This window comes from Amblyraja radiata, chromosome 23 (genome assembly GCF_010909765.2).
Source record: "Amblyraja radiata isolate CabotCenter1 chromosome 23, sAmbRad1.1.pri, whole genome shotgun sequence".
In the NCBI taxonomy this organism is placed as follows: Eukaryota; Metazoa; Chordata; class Chondrichthyes; order Rajiformes; family Rajidae; genus Amblyraja; species Amblyraja radiata.
In genome coordinates, this window is record NC_045978.1 from 2,524,293 (window position 1) to 2,551,512 (window position 27,220).

Consider the following 27,220-nt stretch of genomic DNA (forward strand, 5'->3'; position numbering starts at 1 on the left):
CTCCGCTCCGCAAACCCGCAGCCCGGAGATGTTGCTCTCGGCGGTCCAGCTCGCCAGAGCTCCAGCGCGGCGACCCAGGCAAGGCATCGCCCGCTCCGCTCCAGCGCTCCAATGCAGTGCCGCCACCCAGGCCGAGGTGCTGGGTGGTTCCCGCCAAGAAACGGCGCTCCAAGCCCGCTGGTAGGCCACGAGGACGGGTCGACGGGCAGCCCGGAAAAAAGGCTGCCACACCGACCAGGTAGGGACCTATAAATAAAGTAACACCTACCCCCCCACATTAAAAGACCATATCCCCTACAAACAAAAAAACAGGACTCACTAAAAACTAAAAAAAAAACGAATTTAAGACGGACGGCTGCTGCTAGCAGCCGTTCACCAAGATGGCTCCTCCTCCTGTAGAACTTAGTTGTGATTACAAAGTTCTTTAAACATGCGAGCGTGATGCGTCTAGTATTGTGACATAGCTGGTTGTGATTAAGTGTGAGATTAAGTAAATTAGTCAAGTTATTGTCAGATGTATAAATATGGGTAGACAGAGATACATTGAAAGTCATACTTGCGGCAATATCACGGCCATCAGAATACAGAGGATAAAGTTTGGAGATATCCTTGAATATTCCAGCCAGATTGTCCTCACACAAGTCTTTAACAATTGACCAGATATGCTGATATATGCTGATATAAATGCTACACTTGTCGCTTTACCTCCCCCCCTCGACTCCATCCAAGGACCCAAGCAGTCTTTCCAGGTGAGGCAGAGGTTCACCTGCACCTCCTCCAACCTCATCTATTGCATCTGCTGCTCTAGGTGTCAGCTGCTCTACATCGGTGAGACCTAGCGCAGGCTTGGCGATCGCTTCGCCCAACACCTCCGCTCAGTTCGCAAAAACCAACCTGATCTCCAGGTTGCTCAGCACTTCAACTCCCCCTCCCATTCCAAATCCAACCTTTCTGTCCTGGGCCTCCTCCATGGCCAGAGTGAGTCCCACCGCAAATTGGAGGAGCAGCACCTCATATTTCGCTTGGGTAGTTTACACCCCAGTGGTTTGAACATTGACTTCTCCAATTTCAGTTAGTCCTTGCTTTCTCCCTCTTTCCCCTCCCCTTCCCAGCTCTCCCACAGCCCACTGTCTCCGCCTCTTTGTTTCATCTTCCCACCCCCCTCCCACATAAGTCTGAGGAAGGGTCTCGACCCGAAACGTCACCTATTCCTTCGCTCCATAGATGCTGCCTCACCCGCTGAGTTTCTCCAGCATTTTTGTCTAGTGAAGGAAATGCAGATGCAGGTTTACAAAAAAAAGAAACAAAGTGCTGGAGTAACTCAGCGGGTCAGGCAGCATCTGTGGAGAACATGGAGAGGTGATGTTTCAGGTTGGAGCCTTCTTCAAACTCGCTGAAGTAGGGTCCCGACCAGAGTCACTGTCAATCCATGTTCTCCATAGATGCTGCCCGTCCTGCTGAGTTACTCCAACAGACGAAACGTGTAGGAAGGAACCGCAGATGCTAGCTTAAACTGAAGATAGACACAAAAATGTTGGAGTAATAGCCCTGTCCTACGGTGCGAGTTCATTCCAAGAGCTCTCCCGAGTTTAAAAAAAATCAAACTCGTGGTTAGCACGGAGAATGAACGTAGCGGGTACGTCGGAGCTCGGGGACGTCTCTTAGCGCTAACGGCAGGTACTCGGGAAGACTCGCTAACAGCAGGTAAGCTCGGGAAGACTAGTGAAGATTTTTCAACATGATGAAAAATGTCCACGAGAGCCCCGAGTACCGACGAGTGGCCATTACCGTAAATCTCCGAGTTCGAATCAGGGCAAACTCGGGAGAACTCTTGGAATGAACTCGTACCGTGGGACAGGGGTTTTACTCAGCGGGACAGGCTGCATCTCTGGAGAGGAGGAATGGGTGTCAAGACCCTTCTTCATATAACCATATAACCATATAACAATTACAGCACGGAAACAGGCCATCTCGGCCCTACAAGTCCGTGCCGAACAATTTTTTTCCCTTAGTCCCACCTGTCTGCACTCATACCATAACCCTCCATTCCCTTCTCATCCATATGCCAATCCAATTTATTCTTAAATGATACCAACGAACCTGCCGCCACCACTTCCACTGGAAGCTCATTCCACACCGCTACCACTCTCTGAGTAAAGAAGTTCCCCCTCATGTTACCCCTAAACTTCTGTCCCTTAATTCTGGTCATGTCCTCTTGTTTGAATCTTCCCTATTCTCAAAGGGAAAAGCTTGATCACATCAACTCTGTCTATCCCTCTCATCATTTTAAAGACCTCTATCAAGTCCCCCCTTAACCTTCTGCGCTCCAGAGAATAAAGACCTAACTTATTCAACCTATCTCTGTAACTTAGTTGTTGAAACTAAGTCTCCAGATCAGTCTCCTGAAGGTCCCTTCATTGGTGAGAAGGCCAGTAGCTGTGATGGGCTGGGCTGTGTCCACCACTCTGTCATTCATGGGCATTCTATACATTACATGCCTGATGACTGGCAATTCCCTGTCTATTTTCCACTTGTTTCACCCAGCCTGGCCATCGGTAAAACTCCAAACCCTAAACCCAGTATGGTCTTTGGTGGCATTGCATCACCTCAGTCTGTCCCTAAATGCCCAACCTCGACCTATGTACCCACTCTCCAACAATTGTCCGTGTTTGTATGTTTCCCATCATTGGCCCTGGCGAACACTGGCATGACTGAGCTCGCCAGTTTCCTTCACTGAAAATTTGAGACTGAGGCTTTTGTTCTCTGCACTCTTTGTTTCTTTGCCAACGACTTAACCCTGTTGTCTCGTCAGTCAAGCAGAGTGGTTGCCAGCGCAATTAATCTTGTAGAGTACTGCTCGCTGGCAATAACCCCCTCACCTGCATACACCTGTCACCTGCGTCCACCTGTAACCTGTTTCCACCTTTTACCACCTGTTACCTGCCACATGCCCCCTGCCACGTTTAGGCTGTACTCCGTTAAGTCCCGACCTGAAACGCCACTGATCCATGCTCTCCAGAAATGCTTAAGAAGGTAGACAAAAGTGCTGGAGAAACTCAGCGGGTGCAGCAGCATCTATGGGGCGAAGGAAATAGGCGACGTTTCGGGCCGAAACCCTTCGGGTTTCGACCCGAAACGTTGCCTATTTCCTTTGGGTTTCGGCCTGAAACGTTGGCTATTTCCTTCGCTCCATAGATGCTGCTGCACCCACTGAGTTTCTCCAGCACTTTTGTCTACCTCCAGAAATGCTACCTGACCCGCTGAGTTTTTAGTCTCAGTTTTAGAGATTGATCGTGGTACCAGGCCCTTCGGCCCACCGTGTCTGCGCTGACCAACTAGTTCTATCCTACACACCGGGGATAATTTACAGAGGCCAATTAATCTTCAAACACGTACGTCTTTGGAATGTGGGAGGAAACCAGAGCGCACCCGGGGGAAAAAAAACCCCCACGCAGGTCACGGGGAGAAGGTACAAACTCCGTACAGACAGCTCCCGTGGTCAGGGTCGAGCCCGGGTCTCTGGCGCTGTGAGGCAGCAACTCTACCACCATATCATTGTTCTGCCCGCAGGAGTTACTCCAGCACTAGTTATTGCCTTCTGTACATCAATCATACAGCCACATACCGTACCAAAAATACACTGGTTCTATTGACAGTACATGTGACAATTAAACCACTCCCAGCTCATCATGACCCTTGCGATTCCAATTTTTAATTCTCTCGGGGGTACACAAAATTGCTGGGGAAACTCAGCGGGTGCAGCAGCATCTATGGAGCGAAGGAAATAGGCAACGTTTCGGGCCAAAACCCTTCTTCAGACTGATGGTGGGTGGGGAAAGAAAGAAGGAAAAAGGGAGGAGGAGGAGGTTGTGAAACTGTCTCAGGAGAGAGGAGGAGAACTTCTTCAAAGTAGGCATACCTTAAAGAGATATCGCAGTGGAGTAGACAAAGTGTTCAAAAGGGAACTGCAGATGCTGGAATATCGAATTGCTGGGAAAACTCAGCGGGTGCAGCAGCATCTATGGAGCGAAGGAAATAGACTGATGTTTTTCTCGATTTACTTTAACTCATTATGACCATAGATGGCGCTGTTGGTCCTTGAAACCCATCAACCAGATAGCCGTTCCCTCTTTTTAAAATGTTTTCTTCATCAATATTCTTTCTACCTCAGCCATTATAGGACGTCCCATCCAATGATACTCCCCCCCCCCCCCCCCATATTCCCTGGGCCTATTTGTGATCATCATTGCTGGATTTCACAGCAATGATAGAGCCACAGGGTCAATGTTTAAGAAAAAACTGCAGATGCTGGAAACATCGAAGGTAGATAAAAATGCTGGAGAGACTCAGCGGGTGAGGCAGCATCTGTGGAGCGAAGGAAATAGGTGACGTTTCGGGTCGAGTGTCTGAAGAAGGGTCTCGACCCAAAAACGTCACCTATTCCTTCGCTCCACAGATTCAATTCAATTCAATTCAATTCAATTCAACTTTAATGTCATTGCACAAATACTGAGTATGGGTACAACGAAATGCAGTTTTGCGTCAGTCCGTAGTAGTGCAATATAGAAATTTAAAAAAAAGAGGATACAGAATAATAAAAAATACAGAATAATTAAACAATGGGGACGGAGGGATCGGAGGAATCTATTGGCGGGACTCCGAGTTCAGCAATGCGACGGTATGATTGTAGAAGCTGTTCCTCATCCTGCTGGTACGAGACCTGAGGCTCCTGTACCGCCTCCCTGATGGGAGGAGGGCAAACAGTCCATGGTTGGGGTGGGAGGGGTCTTTAATGATCTTCCCAGCTCGTTTCAGACACCGTTTTCGGTGGAGGGCCTCCATGGCAGGGAGCGGGGCACTGGTTCACCCACTGAGTCATAGAGTCACATCACTCTCCAGCTGTTTAGTTTAGTTTAGAGATACATCGCAGAAACAGGGCAGAGAATTCCACAGACTAACAACTCTGTGTGTAGAAGGGTCGAGATGGCCTGTTTCCGTGCTGTAATTGTTATATGTTATATGTTATATAAACCAAGTCTATCCAGTCTTTCTTCATAAGACAGTCCTGCCATCCCAGGAATCAGTCTGGTGAACCTTCTCTGCACTCCCTCTATGGCAATAATGTCCTTCCTCAGATTTGGAGACCAAAACTGTACGCAATACTCCAGGTGTGATCTCACCAAGACCCTGTACAACTGCAGTAGAACCTCCCTGCTCCTATACTCAAATCCTTTTGCTATGAAAGCTAACATACCATTCGCTTTCTTCACTGCCTGCTGCACCTGCATGCCTACTTTCATTCTGAAGAAGGGTTTCGGCCCGAAACGTCGCCTATTTCCTTCGCTCCATAGATGCTGCTGCACCCGCTGAGTTTCCCCAGCAATTTTGTGTACCTTTGCCTACTTTCAATGACTGGTGTACCATGACACCCAGGTCTCGCTGTATCTCCCCTTTTCCTAATCGGCCACCATTTAGATAATAGTCTGCTTTCCTTTTTTTGCCACCAAAATGGATAACCTCACATTTATCCACATTATACTGCATCTGCCAAACATTTGCCCACTCACCCAGCCTATCCAAGTCACCTTGCAGTCTCCTAGCATCCTCCTCACAGCTAACACTTCCCCCCAGTTTAGTGTCATCCGCAAACTTGGAGATATTGCCTTCAATTCCCTCATCCAGATCATTAATATATATTGTAAATAGCTGGGGTCCCAGCACTGAGCCTTGCGGTACCCCACTAGTCACTGCCCGCCATTGTGAAAAGGACCCGTTTACTCCTACTCTTTTCTTCCTGTTTGCCAGCCAGTTCTCTATCCACATCAATACTGAACCCCCAATGCCGTGTGCTTTAAGTTTGTATACTAATCTCTTATGTGGGACCTTGTCGAAAGCCTTCTGGAAGTCCAGATACACCACATCCACTGGTTCTCCCCTATCCACGCTACTAGTTACATCCTCGAAAAATTCTATAAGATTCGTCAGACATGATTTACCTTTCGTAAATCCATGCTGACTTTGTCCAATGATTTCACCACTTTCCAAATGTGCTGCTATCCCATCTTTAATAACTGACTCTAGAAGTTTCCCCACTACCGACGTTAGACTAACTGGTCTGTAATTCCCCGTTTTCTCTCTCCCTCCCTTCTTAAAAAGTGGGGTTACGTTTGCTACCCGCCAATCCTCAGGAACTACTCCAGAATCTAAAGAGTTTTGAAAGATTATTACTAATGCATCCACTATTTCTGGGGCTACTTCCTTAAGTACTCTGGGATGCAGCCTATCTGGCCCTGTGGATTTATCGGCCTTTAATCCATTCAATTTACCCAACACCACTTCCCGACTAACCTGGATTTCACTCAATTCCACCAACTCCTTTGACCCGCGCCCTGCTATTTCCGGCAGATTATTTATGTCTTCCTTAGTGAAGATGGAACCAAAGTAGTTATTCAATTGGTCTGCCATATCCTTGTTCCACATGATCAACTCACCTATTTCTGACTGCAAGGGACCTACATTTGTTTTAACTAATCTCTTTCTTTTCACATATCTATAAAAAATTTTGCAGTCAGTTTTTATGTTCCCTGTCAGTTTTCTTTCATAATCTATTTTTCCTTTCCTAATTAAGCCCTTTGTCCTCCTCTGCTGGTCTCTGAATTTCTCCCAGTCCTCTGGTATGCTGCTTTTTCTGGCTAATTTGTACGCATCATCCTTCGCTTTGATACTATCCCTGATTTCCCTTGTTATCCACGGATGCACTACCTTCCCTGATTTATTCTTTTGCCAAACTGGGATGAATAATTTTTGTAGTTCATCCATGCAGTCTTTAAATGTCTTCCATTGCATATCCACCGTCAACCCTTTAAGAATCATTTGCCAGTCTATCTTGGCCAATTCACGTCTCATACCCTCAAAGTCACCTTTCTTTAAGTTCAGGACCCTTGTTTCTGAATTAACAATGTCACTCTCCATCCTAATGAAGAACTCAACCATATTATGGTCACTCTTGCCCAAGTGGGCACGTACAACAAGACTGCTAACTAACCCTTCCTCATTACTCTATACCCTGTCTAAAATAGCCTGCTCTCTCGTTGGTTCCTCTACATGTTGATTTAGATAACTATCCCGCATGCATTCCGAGAAATCCTCTTCCTCAGCACCCCTGCCAATTTGATTCACCCAATCTATATGTAGATTGAAGTCACCCATTATAACTGTTTTGCCTTTGTCGCACGCATTTCTAATTTCCTGTTTGATACCATCTCCAACTTCACTATTACTGTTAGGTGGCCTGTACACAACACCCACCAGCGTTTTCTGCCCCTTAGTGTTTCGCAGCTCTACCCATACCGATTCCACATCCTCCAAACTAATGTCCTTCCTTTCCATTGCGTTAATCTCCTCTCTAACCAGCAACGCTACCCCACCTCCTTTTCCTTTCTCTCTATCCCTCCTGAATATTGAATATCCCTGGATGTTCAGCTCCCAGCCTTGGTCACCATGGAGCCATGACTCCGTGATCCCAACTATATCATAGTCATTAATGGCTATCTGCACGTTCAACTCATCCACCTTATTACGAATACTCCTTGCATTGAGACACAAAGCCTTCAGGCTTGTTTTTACAACACTCTTACCCCTTATACAATTATGTTGAAAAGTGGCCCTTTTTGATTTTTGCCCTGGTTTTGTCTGCCTGCCACTTTTACTTTTCACCTTGCTACCTATTGCTTCTACCCTCATTTTACACCCCCTGCCTCTCTGCTCTTGTACCCATCCCCCTGCCACATTAGTTTAAATCCTCCCCGACAGCACTAGCAAACACTCCCTCAAGGACTGGTTCCATTCCAGCCCAGGTGCAGACTGTCCTGTTTGTACTGGTCCCACCTCCCCCAGAACTGGTTCCAATGCCCTAAAAATTTGAATCCCTCCCCCTTGCACCATTTTTCAAGCCACGTATTCATCTGCAATATCCTCCTATTTCTACTCTGACTGGCCCGTGGTACTGGTAGTAATCCAGAGATTATTACCTTTGAGGTCCTACTTTCAAGTTTATCTCCTAGCTCCCTAAATTCATCTTGTAGGACCTCATCCCTTTTTTTACCTATATCGTTGGTGCCAATATGCACCACGACAACTAGCTGTTCACCCTCCCCCTCCAGAATGCTCTGCAGCCGTTCAGTGACATCCCTGACCCTTGCACCAGGGAGGCAACATACCATCCTATTGTCTATTGCAGGTGCTGGAATCTTGCAAAGAACACAAAGTGCTGGAGGGATTCAGCAGGTCGGGCAGCACCTATCCATACCCTTCACAGATGTTATCTGAGCCGCTGACGAATAAAGCTTGACTTGACTTGAATTCCTCCAGCACTTAGTGTTTTGCTCAAGATTGCAACGTCCGCAGTTCGTCGCGCCTCCATTGCCCTTTGGAAATCCAGAAAATTATGACTGGTGTCAAAATATTTACAAAGATCAGATGTAATTTTGTACACACTTATGCAGAATCATCATTAATCGTACCTTTTAGAGTTGACAAATTTCAGAACAAGCAGTATCGAGATTAAGGCACTTTATTTCACACTTCAAGCATTAATTCAAATATACATTATGAATTCGTATAATTTTGAAATTATAATTTCATATTTTCAAGGCATGTGAAAAATAAAGGCAGCTTGCAAATCTTTAAGCATGGGCAATACTATAATCCATACTAAGCAAAGCTCTTGAAGAAGGAACTGCAGATGCTGGAAAATCGAGGGTACACAAAAATGCTGGAGAATCTCAGCGGGTGCAGCAGCATCTATGGAGCGAAGGAAATAGGCAACGTTTCGGGCCGAAACCCTTCGGGTTTCGACCCTAAACGTTGCCTATTTCCTTTGGGTTTCGGCCCGAAACGTTGCCTATTTCCTTCGCTCCATAGATGCTGCTGCACCCGCTGAGTTTCTCCAGCATTTTTGTGTACCCTAAGCAAAGCTCTGCTGGATCTCACTATTAATGCCAACTATCATATTCACTGCTATAAATTATTCCCAAATCTTACACATTTGATTAAAAAAAAACTTTAAACCATATATATTCTAACAGTAGAAAGAGGCCAACAAAATTAATAGATTTATTTTATTTAATAGCATGGAATTATTTCACTGGTTTTGCTTCAGGAGATATCTCGTGAAAAACTGCTCGTGTTCGGGATAATTCTCTCTGCTCCGACACCAGTTCTCGTGGACCGGAGAATTTTTCCCAAGGCTCATTTGTTTGCAGGTACAGTTCCCATTCAGGAAAGACACCATTCACACCAACCACAAGTTTTACACATGGACTTGGTCGCTTAGCCTGTCTGAGTGAAACAGGCCATTCAGCCCACCAGGTCCATGCCGACCATCGATCACCCATTCACATTAGTTCTATGTTATCCCTCTTTCCCCATCCACTCCTTGCACACCAAGGGCAATTTACAGAGGGCCGATTAACATACAAACCCGCATGGCTTTGGGACGTGGGAGGAAACCGGAGCACCCGGAGGAAACCCACGCGGTCACGGGGAGAACGTGCAAACTCCGCACGGGACAAAACTAAAAACCTTAAACTCCAGGCAAATGAACCCAGGACTTTGGCATTTTGTTTTGACTGGGGGCCTTACATTGAATGGCGGTGCCGGCTCGATGGGCCGAATGGCCTACACCTGCACCTATTGTCTATTGTCTTACCTTTGGACTAAGACCATCACTCACACAGAAGTAGCTCCTAGACACATCACTGCTCAGTGCGCGGAGATCGAGTGTGACTGCTGTCGCAAGACTAATATTGGCAACTTCACAAAGTGGAAGATTCGGCCAGACATCCCATTAGTTAACGTGAAACAGGGTCCGCACAACTTTTATTGAAAATATTTACGATCATCGTGAAGGCTTGTTATTTTCAGTGATTTAAAAAAAAATAACCTTCTACACTCTACAGACTTTGGAATACATGCTTCAAAACATCATCCACACAGATTAAGTTATTTCCTGAATTACTATGCAAATAAAACAGCTGTTTATGTAAAGAAATGCATTATGTTAAAGAGTGTTTTATTGTCATATGCCCCAGATAGAACAATGAAATTGTAAGGTCCTTGTGTGGTTTGGAAGCAATTAAATTATTTTTCTATATTATGAAACAACCCAATGGATGTTGTCGTGTAAGTCAAGGGCCTGTCCCACTTAGGTGATTTTTTCGGCAACTGCCGGCACCCGTCATAGTCGCAGCAGGTTGCTGAAAATGTCCAACATGTTGAAAATCCAGAAAAAGGTACGTCTCTTTGGGAGACTACTCACGACCATACAGGCGTCACGTGTCGACATGTCGCGGGGGTGACGCCTGTGTGGTCGTGAGTAGTCGCCCAGAGAGTCGTACCTTGTTCTGGTCGCCGCTGGATTTTCAACATGTCGAAAATCTTCGGCCACCTGCTGCCACCATGGCGGGTGCCGGCAAGTCGGCGAAAAAAAATTGCGTAAGTGGGACTGGCCGTTGACTACACTATCCAAGAGTGTCATATAGGTGTACGGCCTTCAATATAAAAATAGAGCACGATAAAATATAAACGGTGATGTGAATGAAACTACAGCACCAATATTATTTGGAGCATTTCAGCAAAAATAAACCTTTTTGTTCAGCCATCAACGAACAAATGATTTGTTTGACGTTTCCGTAGAACATTTGCTAATACATATTTTAAAAAGTTATTGAAAATATTTGACGTGGAAAATACATTGCTTACAGTCAATAATGTTAGAAACCATTCTCACTTTGGACATGGTGCAAAACAATGCAAGTGCAGACCTCCATAAAGTCAAAACTAAAATGGATGGCTTGGGAGACTTATTTTTTTGCTTCGTCCCATTCTCTGTTCATACTTGGCACTTGGTTATTATGGCTGCTGCTGATACTGGCTTTCTGTGGCTGTGTAGAAGTCTTCAAGGACGCTCTGCAAATACTCAAACGTGGGCCTGTCCTCTGGCTTGTTCTTCCAGCATTTCATCATGATGTCGTACAGCTCAGTGGGGCATACATCTGGGCGAGGCATCCGGTACCCGTGTTCTAGTGAGCGGATCACGTCTGGGTTCGACATTCCTACGGGCAAGGCAAAGCAAGCCAATGCTTGATGTTTATTTCAATGCACTTTCAGTTCTCTCACCACATCCTTCAAAACTTCTGGCCATTTGTACAAGTCGTTGGCGAGCCCTTGATGAACCGTACACAGTTCTGGGCGTCCAGTTACAGGAAGGATTCATAAGCTCATAAATCCCCCTCCCTCTCTGTCCCCCCCTCCCTCTCTGTCCCCCCCTCTCCTCCCTCTCTGCCCCCCCTTCCCTCCCTCTCTGCCCCCCCTTCCCTCCCTCTCTGCCCCCCTCCCTCCCTCTCTGCCCCCTTCCCTCCCTCTCTGCCCCCCTTCCCTCCCTCTCTGCCCCCCTCCCTCCCTCTCTGCCCCCCTCCCTCCCTCTCTGCCCCCCTTCCCTCCCTCTCTGCCCCCCTTCCCTCCCTCTCTGCCCCCCTCCCTCCCTCTCTGCCCCCTTCCCTCCCTCTCTGCCCCCCTCCCTCCCTCTCTGCCCCCTTCCCTCCCTCTCTACCCCCCTCCCTCTCTGTCCCCCCCTCTCCTCCCTCTCTGCCCCCCCCCCTTTCTGCCCCCCTTCCCTCCCTCTCTGCCCCCCTCCCTCCCTCTCTGCCCCCTTCCCTCCCTCTCTGCCCCCCTCCCTCTCTAGGGACTGAGGAAAGAGGTTGAAGAAGTGGAGGAGGAGGTGCTGGGGGATGTGGAGAAATGAGCCGCGCATGCGCAGTTGGGGGCTATGGTGAGTGGTGGAATATTGCGTCTGGGGAACAGACCCAACGGGTCTGCACTTGGTCTAGTAAATTATAAAAGCATAAATAGGCCATTCGGCCCATCCAGTCTGCTCCGCCATTCAATCATGGCTGATCTATCTTCCCCTCTCAATCCAATTCTCCTGCCTTCTCCCCATAACCCCTGACACCCGTACTAATCAGGAATCTATCTATCTCTGCCTTAAAAATATCCATTGACTTGGCCTCCACAGCCTTCTGTGGCAAAGAATTCCACAGATTTTCCACCCTCTGACTAAAGAAATTCCTCCTCATCTCCTTCCTAAAGGAACGCCCTTTAATTCTGAGGATATGACCTACATCTATTTCATCGCACTTCAATTTTCCCGCCATATCTTTTAAAACTTCTGGCATCTGTACAAGCTTTAAAATTTGTTTAGTTTGGAGATACAGCGCAGAAACGGACTCTTCGGCCCATCGAGTCCGTGCCGACCAGCGACCCCCGTACACTAACACTACCCTACACACACCAGGGACGATTTACAATTTTACCAAAGCCAATTAACTACAGGAGGGTGGGGGGGAGATTTAATAGGAACCTTTTTTTTTTACACAAAGGGTGTGGGTGTATGGAATGAGCCGCTGGAGGTAGTTGAGGCAGGTACTAAATGTTTAAGAGACATTTAGACAGGTACATGGATAGGATAGGTTCAGAGGGATATGATCCAAATGCTGGCAAGTGGGACTAGCCCAGTATGCCAACCCGGCCAGCATGGACAAGGTGGGCTGAAGGGCCTGTTTCTGTTCTGCACAGATCTATGACTCCTTTTTTCCTTAATCCATTTATCACTGAAGTATACATTTAAAAGAATAATGGACTTTTCTGCACACTTTACTAAATAATTTCTTGCATGTATGTTCCTAGTAGGCATATTGAGTAAAGAAAACACAGACATCAGTAGAAACAAGGAACTGCAGATGCTGGTTTACGAAGAAAGACACAAAGTGCTGGAGCAAGTCAGTGGGTCAGGCAGCATCTCTGGATGTTTCGGGTCTGAAGAAGGGTTCCGACCCGAAACTGCACCTATCCATTTTCTCTAGAGATGCTGCCTGACCCACTGATGGGCCTGTCCCACTTAGGCGAGTGCCAGGGACTAGTTTTAATGGAATTCACCTACGACACCTGGCGACAACCTACGACAGCAAAATTTGTTGCCGAAAATTTTCCAACATGTCGCCCAAAATGTTGCCTAAGTGGGACAGGGCCACGAGTTACTCCAGCATTTTGCCTTCTTTTGTTTTACAGACAGCAGTCATAGGTTCCATGTCAATCATCAGATGCAAGAAAGACAAGATGCTGGCGTAACTCAGCAGGTCAGACAACATCAGTGGAGGCAATGGGGGGGGGAGGGGAGGGGGGGGGGGCAATGCTTTGGGCTCAGGGCCGCTCCTCAAGGGCCTGTCCCACTTGCCGATTATTTCGGCGACTGACGTATCAGGGTCGCCGAAAGATTTTGAACATTTCAAAAATCCAGCAGCGACAAAAAAAAAAAGGTTGCGACACTCGAGGAGACACCGCGCGTCAATACGTCGTCACACCGCGACTTTTGCGGTGACCTGATACGTCAGTCAATGATGCCGGCAGTCGCCGAAAAAAAATTTGCCAAGTGGGACAGACCCTTCACTCTTTGTGGGCGACGTTCTCTGACCGTGCGTTGATTAGTGTTGCCAGCATGAAGTGTGCAGGGTTCATGCAGCAGAACAGAAATGCTTCATCGCTGATCACTACCCACCTGGGTAAGGGGTGCGGCCATACGTGATGGTTTCCATGAGAACGATTCCAAAGGACCAGACGTCGGACTTGATTGTAAAAGATCCAAAGTTTATAGCCTCCGGCGAGGTCCACTTGATGGGAAACTTGGCACCTGGAAAGTTGTAAATGGAGATTGTTGCTCGTGAATTAGAATCAATGCCTGAATTGATAGACAATAGACAATAGGTGCAGGAGTAGCCCATTTGGCCCTTCGAGCCAGCACCGCCATTCAATGTGATCATGGCTGATCATCCACAATCAGTACCCCGTTCCTGCCTTCTCCCCATATCCCCCGACTCCGCTATCTTTAAGAGCCCAATCTAGCTCTCTCTTGAAAGCATCCAGAGAACCTGCCTCCACCGCCCTCTGAGGCAGAGAATTCCACAGACATGAACATGACCATGAATTAGAAATGATTCTAATCATGAATGAGATCCTTGCAGAAACAGATGCGGCAGATGCTGATTTATACCAATCTCAGACACAGAGTGCTGGAGTAACTCAGAGGGTCAGGCAGCATCTCAGGATAAAAAGGATGGGTGACGTTCCGGGTGGGGACCCTTCTTCAGACTGCTATAATGTGGCCATGAACCGAGTGGGGCCAGGACATAGAAACATAGAAAATAGGTGCAGGAGTAGGCCATTCGGCCCTTCGAGCCAGCACCGCCATTCAATATGATCATGGCTGATCATCCAACTCAGTATCCTGTACCTGCCTTCTCTCCATACCCCCTGATTCCTTTAGCCACAAGGGCCACATCTAACTCCCTCTTAAATATAGCCAATGAATTGGCCTCAACTACCTTCTGTGGCAGAGAATTCCAGAGATTCACCACTCTCTGTGTGAAAAATGTTTTCCTCATCTCGGTCCTAAAAGATTTCCCCCTTATCCTTAAACTGTGACCCCTTGTTCTGCACTTTCCCAACGTCGGGAACAATCTTCCTGCATCTAGCCTGTCCAACCCCTTAAGAATGTTGTAAGTTTCTATAAGATCCCCCCTCAATCTTCTAAATTCTAGCGAGTACAAGCCGAGTCTATCCAGTCTTTCTTCATATGAAAGTCCTGACATCCCAGGAATCAGTCTGGTGAACCTTCTCTGTACTCCCTCTATGGCAAGAATGTCCTTCCTCAGATTAGGAGACCAAAACTGTACGCAATACTCCAGGTGTAGTCTCACCAGGACCCTGTACAACTGCAGTAGAACCTCCCTGCTCCTATACTCAAATCCTTTTGCTATGAAAGGAGCAGGCAGAGACAATGGATCTGCCAGGACAGTTCTGTTTTTGTGGATTTTCAGGAAGGTAAAAGTGGGAGATAGAAGTGGGTCTGAGGAATAATGAGGTTGGAGGCTCTGGAGAGATGAAGATTGGTCAAAAGGTCATAAGGATTAGGGGTAGAATTAGGCCATTCGGCCCATCAAGTCTACTCCACCATTCAATCATGGCTGATCTATCTCTCCCATCTAACCCAATTCTCCTGCCTTCTCCCCAGAACCCCTGACACCCGTACTAATCAACAGTCTATCCTTCTCTTCCTTAGAAATATCCACTGACTTGGCCTCCACAGCCTTCTGTGGCAAAGAATTCCACAAATTCACCACCCTCTGACTGAAGAAATTTCTCCTCATCCCCTTCCTAAAGGAACATCCTTTAATTCTGAGGCTGTGACCTCTAGTCCTAGACTCTCCCACCTGACCCGAAACATCACCCAATTAAATGCGGTTTAATGGAAAGGGGACAAGATATCAGTCAGGCAAATGGTGGGGGGGTCAAATATGGAATTATTAGCCGAGCAGATGAACAGAGAAACATTATTAAGTATTTCATACAATTCATCAATGGTACATGCCCTCACTTGAAGAATAAATCAGCTGTGATCAATAAATTGATCAGGTTATAATAAAAGTGTAGGAAGGAAGTGCAGGTGCTCTTTTAAACCAAAGAATAACACAAAATGCTGGAGTAACTCAGCGAGACAGGCAGCATCTCTGGAGAGGAGGAATCGGTGACGTTTCGGGTCGTGTCGCTTCTGAAGAAGGATGTCGACCCGAAACATCACCTGATTTTGGACGATCAGCCATGATCATATTGAATGGTGGTGCTGGCTCGAAGGGCCGAATGGTGATTTTTTTCGGGTCGAGATCCTTCTTCAGAAGTGTCACGACCCGAAATGTCACCCATTCCTCCTCTCCAGAGATGCTGCCTGTCCCGCTGAGTTACTCCAGCTTTTTAGAAACATAGAAACATGGAAAATAGGTGCAGGAGTAAGCCTCCAGTCGCCTGTTTTATCCGGCCATTAATGCCAAGAGCCTCTGGATTTTACATAGAGACATAGAATAGGTGCAGGAGTTGGCCATTCGGCCCTTCGAGCCAGCACCGCCATTCAATATGATCATGGCTGATCATCCAGAATCAGTACCCCGTTCCCGCTTTTTCCCCACATCCCTAAGAGCTAAATCTAACTCTCTTGAAAACATCCAGTGAATTGGCCTCCACTGCCTTCTGTGGCAGAGAATTCCACAGATTCTGCGTCATAGGTTCCTTGTCTATCGAAAGGAAAATGCTTGTACGAATCGCAAAGGCAAATGTCTAAAGGCAAAAAGCCCAGGGAGCTACGAAGAGTGACAGAGGGTGGTTAGAATGTAGTACGAGATGCTAAAAGGAAAATATTGATGAATGTATTCAGCAGCCCATAAGGGCCTTCAATAGGTGCAGTGGAAGGCATGCAAGAACATGTCACGGACAGAGCCTGGAACACGGTTTGTTTACACAGAGGGGGTGTACATACCTTCTCTGGCGGTATATTCATTGTCTTCAATTATCCTGGCCAAGCCAAAGTCAGCAATCTTGCAAACCAGCATGCTACTCACTAATATATTGGCAGCCCGCAAGTCTCTGTGTATGTAGTTCTTGGATTCAATATAAGCCATTCCTTCTGCAATCTGAAAATAATAATCCATTAACATTACATCTGATTCAATTAAATAAAACATCCAAAACCTATCCCAGTGCAGTTATTTTTCCAATCATTAATTAACAACATGAATGCAAAAACATTGTATGTGTCTGCTAAACAAAACTGTTGATGATATAGTCGCTGAGTTTCCTCAGGTTTGATTACTGGATGTATATTTATTCCTAACTTCAATCCCAAAAGTCACAAAGATAACTGTGTACCTCCAATTCTGGCCTATTGCACATCCTAGACTGTAACTGGACAGTGATGACTTCAAATGCTTCACCAACCCTCCACCCCCCCCTCCCCCAACTCACTCTACTTTCAGTATGACGAAGGGTCCCGACCCGAAACGTCACCCATCCTTTTTCTCCAGAGATGCTGCCTGACCCGCTGAGTTACTCCAGCACTTTGTGTCTATTTCTGCAATAGACAACAGACAATAGGTGCAGGAGTAGGCCATTTGGCCCTTCGAGCCAGCACTGCCATTCAATGTATAATCAGTACCCCGTTCCTGCCTACTCCCCATATCCCCTGACTCCACTATCTTTAAGAGCCCTATCTAGCTCTCTCTTGAAAGCATCCAGAGAACCGGCCTCCACCGCCCTCTGCGGCAGAGAAATCCACAGACACACAAACATTGAAAAAGTGTTTCCTCGTCTCCGTTCTAAATGGCTTACCCCTTATTCTTAAACTGTGGCCCCTGGTTCTGGACTCCCTCAACATCGGGAACATGATTCCTGCCTCTAGCGTGTCCAAACCCTTAATAATCTTATATGTTTCAATAAGAACGCCTCTCATCCTTCTAAACCCCAGAGTATACAAGCCCAGCCGCTCCATTCTCTCAGCATATGACAGTTCCGCCATCCCGGGAATTACCCTTGTAAACCTACGCTGCACTCCCTCAATAACAAGAATGTCCTTTCTCAAATTAGGGGACCAAAACTGCACACAATACTCCAGGTGAACGGAGATAAGGAAAAACTTTTTTCACCCAGAGAGTTGTGAGTCTGTGGAATTCTCTGCTTCAGAAGGCAGTGAAGGCCAATTCTCTGGATGCCTTCAAGAGAAAGTTAGATAGAGCTCCTAGAAATAACGTAGTCAGGGAATATGGGGAGAAGGCAGGAACGGGGTACTGATTGTGGATGATCAGCCATGATCACATTGAGTGGCTCGAAGGGCCGAATGGCCAAATGGCCTACTCCTGCACCTGCTGTCTATTGTCTAACACCATTCTTTTTTTCTTACTCAGTTTTCAATTGCTCATTAATTTCACCGTTTACCCTCTCTCCTCTTTCCAACTTTCTCTCTTTCTGTGGCTAATTCTCTTTTATTTTCCCTTCATCCTTTCCACAATTTCCATTTCCTGGCCTGCAGTCATCGGCGTTACTTCACTCCCTGCCTGTCCTATAGAGCGTCGGTGTTTTAATCTTTAAAATGAGAGCCCGCCTCTCTCATTCGCCTTCACTCCTTGCTGATCTCCCCTGGTTCCCACCCAGTGAAACCATCAATAAAGCCGCTAGAGTAACGATGGGATCATAGTGCGACGTGCAACAAATTAAAAATCCTTTCCTCATATTTCTCTTTCAGCGAGAGCGGGGACACAAGGGTTTGGAATGAGGAAGTAGCTTGTATTTTTTCAAACACTGTGTACTTTGCTTATCATTCTTCTTCTTATCGAGCCCACACACAAGATTAGGAGTTTGATACGAACAGGGCCGCGACGTGAACTCTCTTTCCTTGACCTACCCCCCCCCCCCCCCCCGCTTATCATTAACGCCGGCCAGTTTAATCTACTGGAGGACATCCTGTGAAGAGCCATTTTTACAAAAAGTGCTTTCGAGGGCATGCGAAGACTCAAGAGTGTTTAATGTTTAAAGGGCCCTGTCCCAAATTCACGACCTAATTCACGACCATTTTTACTCGTGGACATTTTTCAACAGGCTAGAAAAAACGCTGCGATCTTCTTGACGCCAGGAGTACCTCAGACTAGCATCACGACCTTCCTACGACCTCGTGCTGCGAGTAAGAGTCAAGGGCAAACTCGGCAGAGGTCGTGAATTGTGAAAGTGAGACAGGCCCTGCAGATGCTGGAAAAATCGAAGGTAGACAAAAAGCTGGGGAAACTCAGCGGGTGAGGCAGCATTTAAGGAGCGAAGGGTCTCGACCCGAAACATCATCCATTCCTTCGCTCCATAGATGCTGCCTCACCCGCTGAGTTTCTCCAGCTTTTTGTCTACCTTCAAGAGTGCTGAATTGTCATTTGTGCCAAAAACGGAACTATTAAATTCTTACTTGCTGCAGATTACAGGTCTGGAAACATCGATGACGTCACAAACAATACATTTTAAAAATGAGTGCAAAATAAAACAAAATGGCCACACACTCATCTCTCCACTGCCTTCAGGTAGAAGGTACAGGAGCCTGAAATCTACAACATCTAGGTTCAGGAACTGCTACTTCCCCACAGCCATTCGACTATTAAACTCAACTCAAACAAAAATCTGAACTTTAATAGCCTATTGCACTTTATATGCTTATTTAAGTGCACACACACACACACACACACACACACACACACACACACACACACACACACACACACACACACACACACACACACACACACACACACACACACACACACACATATATATATATTCAATGGTATATGGACACACTGATCTGTTCTGTATTTATGCCTACAATATTCTGTTGTGCTGAAGCAAAGCAAGAATTTCATTGTCCTATCTGGGACACATGACAATAAACTCTCTTGAACTTGAACTTGAGATCAGCCATGACCATATTGAATGGCGGTGCAGGCTCGAAGGGCCGAATGGCCTACTCCTGCACCTATTTTCTATGTTTCTATGAGATGCTCAAACTCCTCAGAGCACAGTTTGTAGTTTGAAGTGTAGTTGGTGTTTACAGTGCCCAACCAATAGTTGTATACATGGATATTCCTTTTAATGTTTTTTTCACGGAACAGGCTTAATTTAAACAAATTGAGAGTTTTTAATCGAGAACCCAAGTATCGCCGCACAGCTCGGAATGACTCGGGGTTGAAAACAAAACTGAAATGTTACAAATGGTTCACATGATGCTTACTATCTGATTAGCTTTTCCTGTTTGTATATTTCTTCCCCCAACATGAAAAAAAATCGAACGTAGAAGAGTAAAACACAAATCCTTCGGCCCAAAATGTCCGTGCCGAACGTCAAACTAATCTCCCCTGAGAAAGTGGGATAACATAGAACGGGTGTGCACATGATGGGCTGAAGGGCCTGTTTCCATGCTGTACCTTTCAAACAATCAGACAGTAATTGGAGCAAGGAATGTGTCTCTCTCCATCACTAAATCATCCTATAACATCGGCTAACTTCGTGCAACAGAAAATTATACCTGTGAAATAGAGTTCAATAGACAATAGGAGCAGGCCATTTGGCCCTTCGAGCCAGAGAATTCCACAGACTCACAACTCTCTGTGAGAAAAAGTGTTTCCTCGTCTCCGTTCTAAATGGCTTACCCCTTATTCTTAAACTGTGGCCCCTGGTTCTGGACTCCCCCAACATCGGGAACATGTTTCCTGCCTCTAGCGTGTCCAAACCCTTTATAATCTTATATGTTTCAATAAGATACCCTCTCATCCTTCTAATTTCCAGAGTGTACAAGCCCAGCCGCTCCATTCTCTCAGCATATGACAGTCCCGCCATCCCGGGAATTAACCTTGTGAACCTACGCTGCACTCCCTCAAGAGCAAGAATGTCCTTTCTCAAATTTGGAGACCAAAACTGCACACACTACTCCAAGTGTGGTCTCACTAGGGCCCTGTAAAACTGCAGAAGGACCTCTTTGCTCCTATACTTAACTCCACTTGTTATGAAGGCCAACATGCCATTTGCTTTCTTCACTGCCTGCTGTACCTGCATGCTTACTTTCATTGACTGATGAACAAGGACCCCTAAATCCCGTTGCACTTCCCCTTTTCCCAACTTGACACCAGCTCCTAGTGACAAACAGCAGAGAAACAGGCCCTTCGGCCCAACTCCTCCATGCAGACTAATATGCTACGCTAGTTCCATTTCTCAAGTTTGGCCCATAACACTCGAAAACATTTCCATCCATGTACTTGTCCAAATGCCTTTCAAATATCGTTATAGTACCTGCCTCATCTACCTCCTCTGGCAGCTCATTCCATATAGCCATGTGCAAAAATGTTGCCCCTCAGGTTCCTTTCAAAAATCTTTCCCCTCTCACCTTAAACCAATGTCTAGTTCTTGATTGAAGCCTATTCTATGATTTTTAATATGAAGATGTAAATTAAAGATAGTCTTTGATAATATCAACCAGCCTCATGCATCAAGAAACTGAGATACCACATTATTTTGTCAATCCATACTCAATACTCTTACAACAACCCAATACTCTTATAACCTGAATAGTGAAAGGCCAGGATATAGATGGAGAGATGATGACTCCACTAGTGGGAGAGTCTAGGACTGGAGGTGGCAGCCTCAGAATCAAAGGACATTCCTTGAGGAATGAGATGAGGAGGAATTTCTTTAGTCAGAGGGTGGTGAATCTGTGGAATTCTTTGCCACAGAAGGCTGTGGAGGCCAAGTCAGTGGATATTTTTAAGGCAGAGATAGATAGATTCTTGATTAGTACAGGTGTCAGAGGTTATGGGGAGAAGGCAGAAGAATGGGGTTAGGAGAGAGAGAGATAGATCAGCCATGATTGAATGGTGGAGTAGATTTGATGGGCCAAATGGCCTAATTCTGCTCCTATCAATGGATGATAGGAAATCACTGGGGTTGTTGCTGTGGTAACAAGGGGAAAGAAAAACATCCAGAGCAAAAATAAATGTATTTATAGATTTCCTTGTACTGCTTAAGATGCATTTTTGAATGTCTTTCTGCACTAGCAGTATCTTATAGTTAGAACTAAGCACATCGCTGCTTCCCTTTTCACTTTTCTTAAAAATAGCATATTTGAAAATAACCACATTTGGTTTACTGTCAATTCAACTCAATCTTACAGTAGGTTCTCCTGTTTCCACCCAAGCAACACTAGCAATGCGGAACATGCTGAACGCCTCCAACACTGCAGCTCCCTTCAACACACAACGTGAGACATCTTTAAAAACCACTAAAGAATCTAAAAGGCTTTTATCAAACGGATCCTGTGAGAGTGACCATGAGAGATGAAAGGGGGGGTGGAGAAGGGGTGGGGGGAGAAGGGGTGGGGGAGAAGGGGTGGGGGGGAGGAGAAGGGGTGGAGGGAGAAGGGGGGGGAGGAGAAGGGGGGGGGGGAGAAGCAGTGGAGACACTTTTAAGAAGTATAATAATGTTTAGGGACATTTTACCTACCGGTCGTTTTTCCTTGATCCTGAAAACTCCAATGAGCCAATTAAAATGCCTGGTCAGCAAAGGAGATGGCCTACGGCTGCCCTCTACTGCCTGTAACTAAATAGCGACCCCACTCCACTGCACTACGAGTTAAAAAGACCCATGACGAGCAAGTTTTACTTGCGGAAAATTTTTCTACATGCTAAAATAATTTCGGCGACCTAGTTGAGGCCACGAGTATGCGGGAACTTCCCTCGAGCATGAAGGAGAGTTCCAGTGACCTCATAGGACCACGTGTCGACCATGCTGCGAGTTTGAGTCGAGGGTAAACTCTTCTAAACTTGCAGATTAGGTCTCCGCAGTGACAATGAAGATCTGGCTAGCAGGAGCATTAAGGGGCCGCTGCTACCCAGGTCTTCATTGTACCTACACCTCACTGCGCGAGGGCACGTGAAAACAAACTCGATTTGACTTGTGGTGAAAGATATTTGGACTTTAGGAGAAGCAGAGGTGATGGGGAACAGCTGGAGAAACGGAACTGAAACCTAGATATGATCGATCCTAATTTAAGACTGAATTATGGACAAAGACCTGGAGCCATCGCACCACCTCCTGCTTCTATCCCGTAATATTCTGACACTTGCAAGTTTGGTTCAATTGGGATTAAAAAAATCTCCGCAACAAAGATTTGGATTGATACATCATCAGGTTTACCAGGAGAGGTAAACGTCACCCAGAGGCATAATGATTGTTGCAACTCACCACTATAACTGCAGTAGATTTTACAGCAAGGCATATAGGAGTGGCAATGGAGCAATCCAGCATATGGAGCGATTAAAAAAAACAACAAAAAAAAAATTCTGATTGCTATAAAATTCAAGAACAGCCATATGGTGCTGGGTTATAGACAGGATCGCTGTCTGTTGGGAAGTCATTCTCTGCACCCACTGAGACCATTAGCAAATAAAATTGGAGTTGCCGGTTATTATGTGTAAATAAGCATAATCACCAGCTCCCCGCAGAGGGAGGCGTGTGGAAGCAGGAGTATTGCGCAAGTGGCCACATATTGCCAAAGATTTCAACGTGTGTAAGTTTCCCCGCCCGTCAGTGGCCCGAAGAAACGTTCGTAGAAGTTCTTTGAGTGTGGAGATTGGTTCTCAATGATTCAGTGACACTTTATGTTTAAGAAAGAACTGCAGATGCTGGAAAAATCGAAGGTAGACAAAAAAGCTGGAGAAGCTCAGCGGGTGAGGCAGCATCTATGGAGCGAAGGAATAGGTGACGTTTCGGGTCGAGACCCTTCTTCAGACTGATGTGGGGGTGGGGAGGGGGGGAAGAGGAAAGGAAGAGACAGAGACAGTGGGCTGTGGGAGAGCTGGGAAGGGGAGGGGAAGGAGGGAGAAAGCAGGGGCTACCTGAAATTGGAGAAGTCAATGTTCATACCGCTGGGGTGTAAACTACCCAAGCAAAATATGAGGTGCTGCTCCTCCAATTTACGGTGGGACTCACTCTGGCCATGGAGGAGGCCCAGTACAGAAAGGTTGGATTCGGAATGGGAGGGGGAGTTGAAGTGCTGAGCCACCGGGAGATCAGGTTGGTTATTGCGAACCGAGCGGAGGTGTTGGGCGAAGCGATCGCCAAGCCTGCGCTTGGTCTCACCGATGTAGATCAGCTGACACCTAGAGCAGCGGATGCAGTAGATGAGGTTGGAGGAGGTGCAGGTGAACTCTATCTAACTCTCTTTTAAATCCATCCAGTGAATTGGCCTCCACTGCCCTCTGTGGCAGAGAATTCCACAAATTCACAACTCTCTGGGTGAAAAAGTTTTTTCTCACCTCAGTTTTAAATGGCCTCCCTTTTATTCTAATGGCCCTGTCCCATGGTACGAATTAATTCAAAGAGTTCTCCCAAGTTTGCCCCGATTCGCTCGGAGATTTACGGTAATGGCCGCTCGTCGGTACTCGGGGCTCTCGTGGACATTTTTCAACATGGTGAAAAAGCTTCACGCGTCTTCCCGAGCTTACCTGCCGTTAGCAAGTCTTCCCGAGTACCTGCCATTAGCGTTACGAGCCGTTAAGAGACGTCCCCGAGCTCCGACGTACCCGCTACGTTCATTCTCTGTGCTTACCACGAGTTTGATTTTTTTTTAAACTCGGGAGAGCTCTTGGAATGAACTTGTACAGTGGGACAGGGCTATTATACTGTGGCCCCTGGTTCTGGACTCCCCCATCATTGGGAACATTTTTCCCCAAAGATGTCCCCAGTCCTTTTATAATTTTATAAGTTTCTCGTCCTTCTAAATTCCAGTGAATAGAAGCCCAGTTTTTCCAATCTTTCCTCGTTTGACAGTCCCGCCATCCCGGGGATTAACCTCGTGAACCTACGCTGCACTGCCTCAATAGCAAGGATGTCCTTCTTCACATGAGGAGTACCATTTTCCAATCAGTGGGTGGTGGGTGATGGAATGAGATGCTAGAGGAAGCAGTTAAGGCAGGTAGTATGACAGCATTTAAAAGACATTTGCATAGGTACATGGATAGGACAGGTATGGGCCAAATGTGTAGATGGGGCATTTTAAACAGCATGGACAAGTTTGGGCAATGGGCCTATTTCTGCACTGTGTGACTCTGACTGTGGCTAGCCATAAATAAAAAAAACATAATCTCTCTGTTTCTCAAGGGTAAAGATATGAACAAACTGCAGTTTTAAGATAAATATATTTTTGAACCGCACGGCAGGCTGCTCAACGACTCTTATCCAACCGGCAATCTTTAGCATGTTTTAATTTAAGCAATACGCCAAATATCTCTTCAGCAATTTTAAGTCATAAATATTCCATTGCAAATGTGTGCAACTTCATGGGACAGAATTATAGGCGTGGGCATGTCAATGAAATGTAGATAATATACCAGTTTCCATCGGGGTGGGTGGGTGGGGGGAAGGGCCAGATATACATTTTTTTAAACATTGAGTTAGTTTCTGTGTGATCTGAATGGTTGCTTACCTGCGCTGAAAAATCTATCAATTTGGGCAACTGTATTCTGTTCCCTTCTTCACTCTTCAAGAAATCTAACAAACTTCCTGCAGGAAACAGAGGGAGGCGTTAGCACTTGTATATGTCATTAAATGACACCTTACTCATTATTATTAGGCCAATAATAATTTGGTGCTGGCTCGAAGGGCCAAATGGCCTACTCCAGCACCTATTGTCTATTGTCCAAGTCACAAGTACAGAAAGAAGACACACTTAGTGCTGGTGTAGCTTAGCGCATCCAGGCTGAGGAAGGGTCCCGACTCGAGACGTCACCTCACCTCACCATGTTCTGCGGAGGTGTGTAGGAAGGAACTGCAGATGCTGGTTTAAACCGAGGTCGATGCAAAATGCTGGAGGAACTCAGCGGGACAGGCAGCATCTCTGGAGAGAAGGAATGGGTGACGTTTCGGGTCGAAACATAGAAAATAGGTGCAGGAGTAGGCCATTCGGCCCTTCGAGCCTGCACCGCCATTCAATATGTTCATGGCTGATCATCCAACTCAGTATCCTGTACCTGCCTTCTCTCCATACCCCCCTAATCCCTTTAGCCACAAGGGCCACATCTAACTCCCTCTTAAATATAGCCAATGAACTGGCCTCAACTACCTTCTGTGGCAGAGAATTCCACAGATTCACCACTCTCTGTGTAAAAAATGATTTTCTCATCTCGGTCCTAAAAGACTTCCCCCTTATCCTTTCGTCAGATCTTCCTTCAGACCCATCTTCTAAGCAACTCCTCAGAGATACTGCCTGACCCACTGAATTACTCTTGAAGAAAGAACTGCAAATGCTGGAAAAATCGAAGGTAGACAAAAATGCTGGGGAAACTCAGCGGGTGAGGCAGCATCTATGGAGTTTCTCCAGCATATTTTCGTCTACCCACTGAGTTACTCCGGCACTTTATGTCTTCTATTGTGAACCAGCACTTGCAGTTCCTCGTTTCCACAGAATTTTCTGGGTATTTGCTCTTGCATCAGTTGGCTTCCCCTTACATCTCCACGGCCACAGTAATATCACACCTTCAATGGCTCGCCACAAACAAAGGAAATTGGTCGGGTTAGATATTCCGCTCCGACATAGAGCCACACAGTAAAGAAAAAACTTCCCAGAGATTAAAAAAAATCTTAGTGTTCAGAATTTAAAAAAATGTTATGAACAGCGAAAACACAGTGCAGGCAGCAGTGTGGAGGAGGCTTATTCAAGAAGGGCTTTGACCCGAAACGCGGTATGATTTTTATGTTTAAGAAGGAACTGCAGATGCTGGAAAATCGAAGGTAGACAAAAATGCTGGAGAAACTCAGCGGGTGAGGCAGCATCTATGGAGCGAAGGAAATAGGCAACGTTTCGTCCCGAAACCCTTCGGGTTTCGACCCGAAACGTTGCCTATTTCCTTTGGGTTTTGTCCTGAAACGTTGCCTATTTCCTTCGCTCCGTAGATGCTGCCTCACCCGCTGAGTTTCTCCAGCATTTCTGTCTACCTTCAATGGGAGTGCAGGGGAGAGATATGTTTAAGTTTTGCCTTCCATCACAGTGAGGAGGACTCACTGTGATGGATGTTTATGTGAATTGAATTGTGTTGGTGTGTGTCTTGGTTCTTTTTTTTGTATGGCTGCAGAAACCAAATTTCGTTTGAACCTCATGTGAGGTTCAAATGATAATAAAAGGTATTGTGTATGTTATTGAGCTTTTCTTTCTGGTTAGCTGACCAAGACTGACGTCTTATAGACTTCCCCCCCTCTCCATCAGCTGCTGTTTGCTGAGATATATCTGGGCCAGATGGCTTCCTGTAGACGGGGGAAAAGAGGTAGTTGGTACATCATCTGCAGCGGTATGCAAAATAAACTTCTAAACGTCCACACAATCCCTTTCCTGACGACGCAACGATCTAAACAAACGCTGAACTGGACTCCGCCTTAGTTTCTTAGAAACATAGAAAATAGGTGCAGGAGGAGGCCATTCGGCCCTTCGAGCCAGCACCGCCATTCATTGTGATCATGGCTGATCGCCACCTATCAATAACCCGTGCCTGCCGTCTCCCCATATCCATTGACTCCACTAGCCCCTAGAGCTTTATCTAACTCTCTCTTAAATCCATCCAGTGACTTGGCCTCCACTGCCCCCCTCTGTGGCAGGGAATTCCACAAATTCACAACTCTCTGGGTGAAAAAGTTTTTTCTCACCTCAGTCTTAAATGACCTCTCCTTTATTCTAAGTGTGCGGCCCCCTGGTTCTGGACTCGCCCAACAT

General features: G+C 46.3%; 1 protein-coding gene across 2 annotated transcripts in view; it reads right to left on the minus strand.

The window, feature by feature from the left end:
• Positions 1–10,561: 10,561 nt before the first annotated feature.
• The window catches only part of hck (HCK proto-oncogene, Src family tyrosine kinase), a 75,011-nt gene continuing 58,352 nt past the window's right edge, over positions 10,562–27,220 (minus strand). For both annotated transcript variants that reach the window (XM_033041342.1, XM_033041341.1), the window contains exons 10-13: positions 24,944–25,020; positions 16,421–16,574; positions 13,613–13,744; positions 10,562–11,114 (exon numbers count right to left, since the gene is read on the minus strand). In XM_033041342.1, coding sequence (XP_032897233.1) covers positions 10,912–11,114; positions 13,613–13,744; positions 16,421–16,574; positions 24,944–25,020 — 566 coding nt within the window. In that variant the 3' untranslated portion in view covers positions 10,562–10,911. The remainder of the gene's footprint in view (positions 11,115–13,612; positions 13,745–16,420; positions 16,575–24,943; positions 25,021–27,220) is intronic.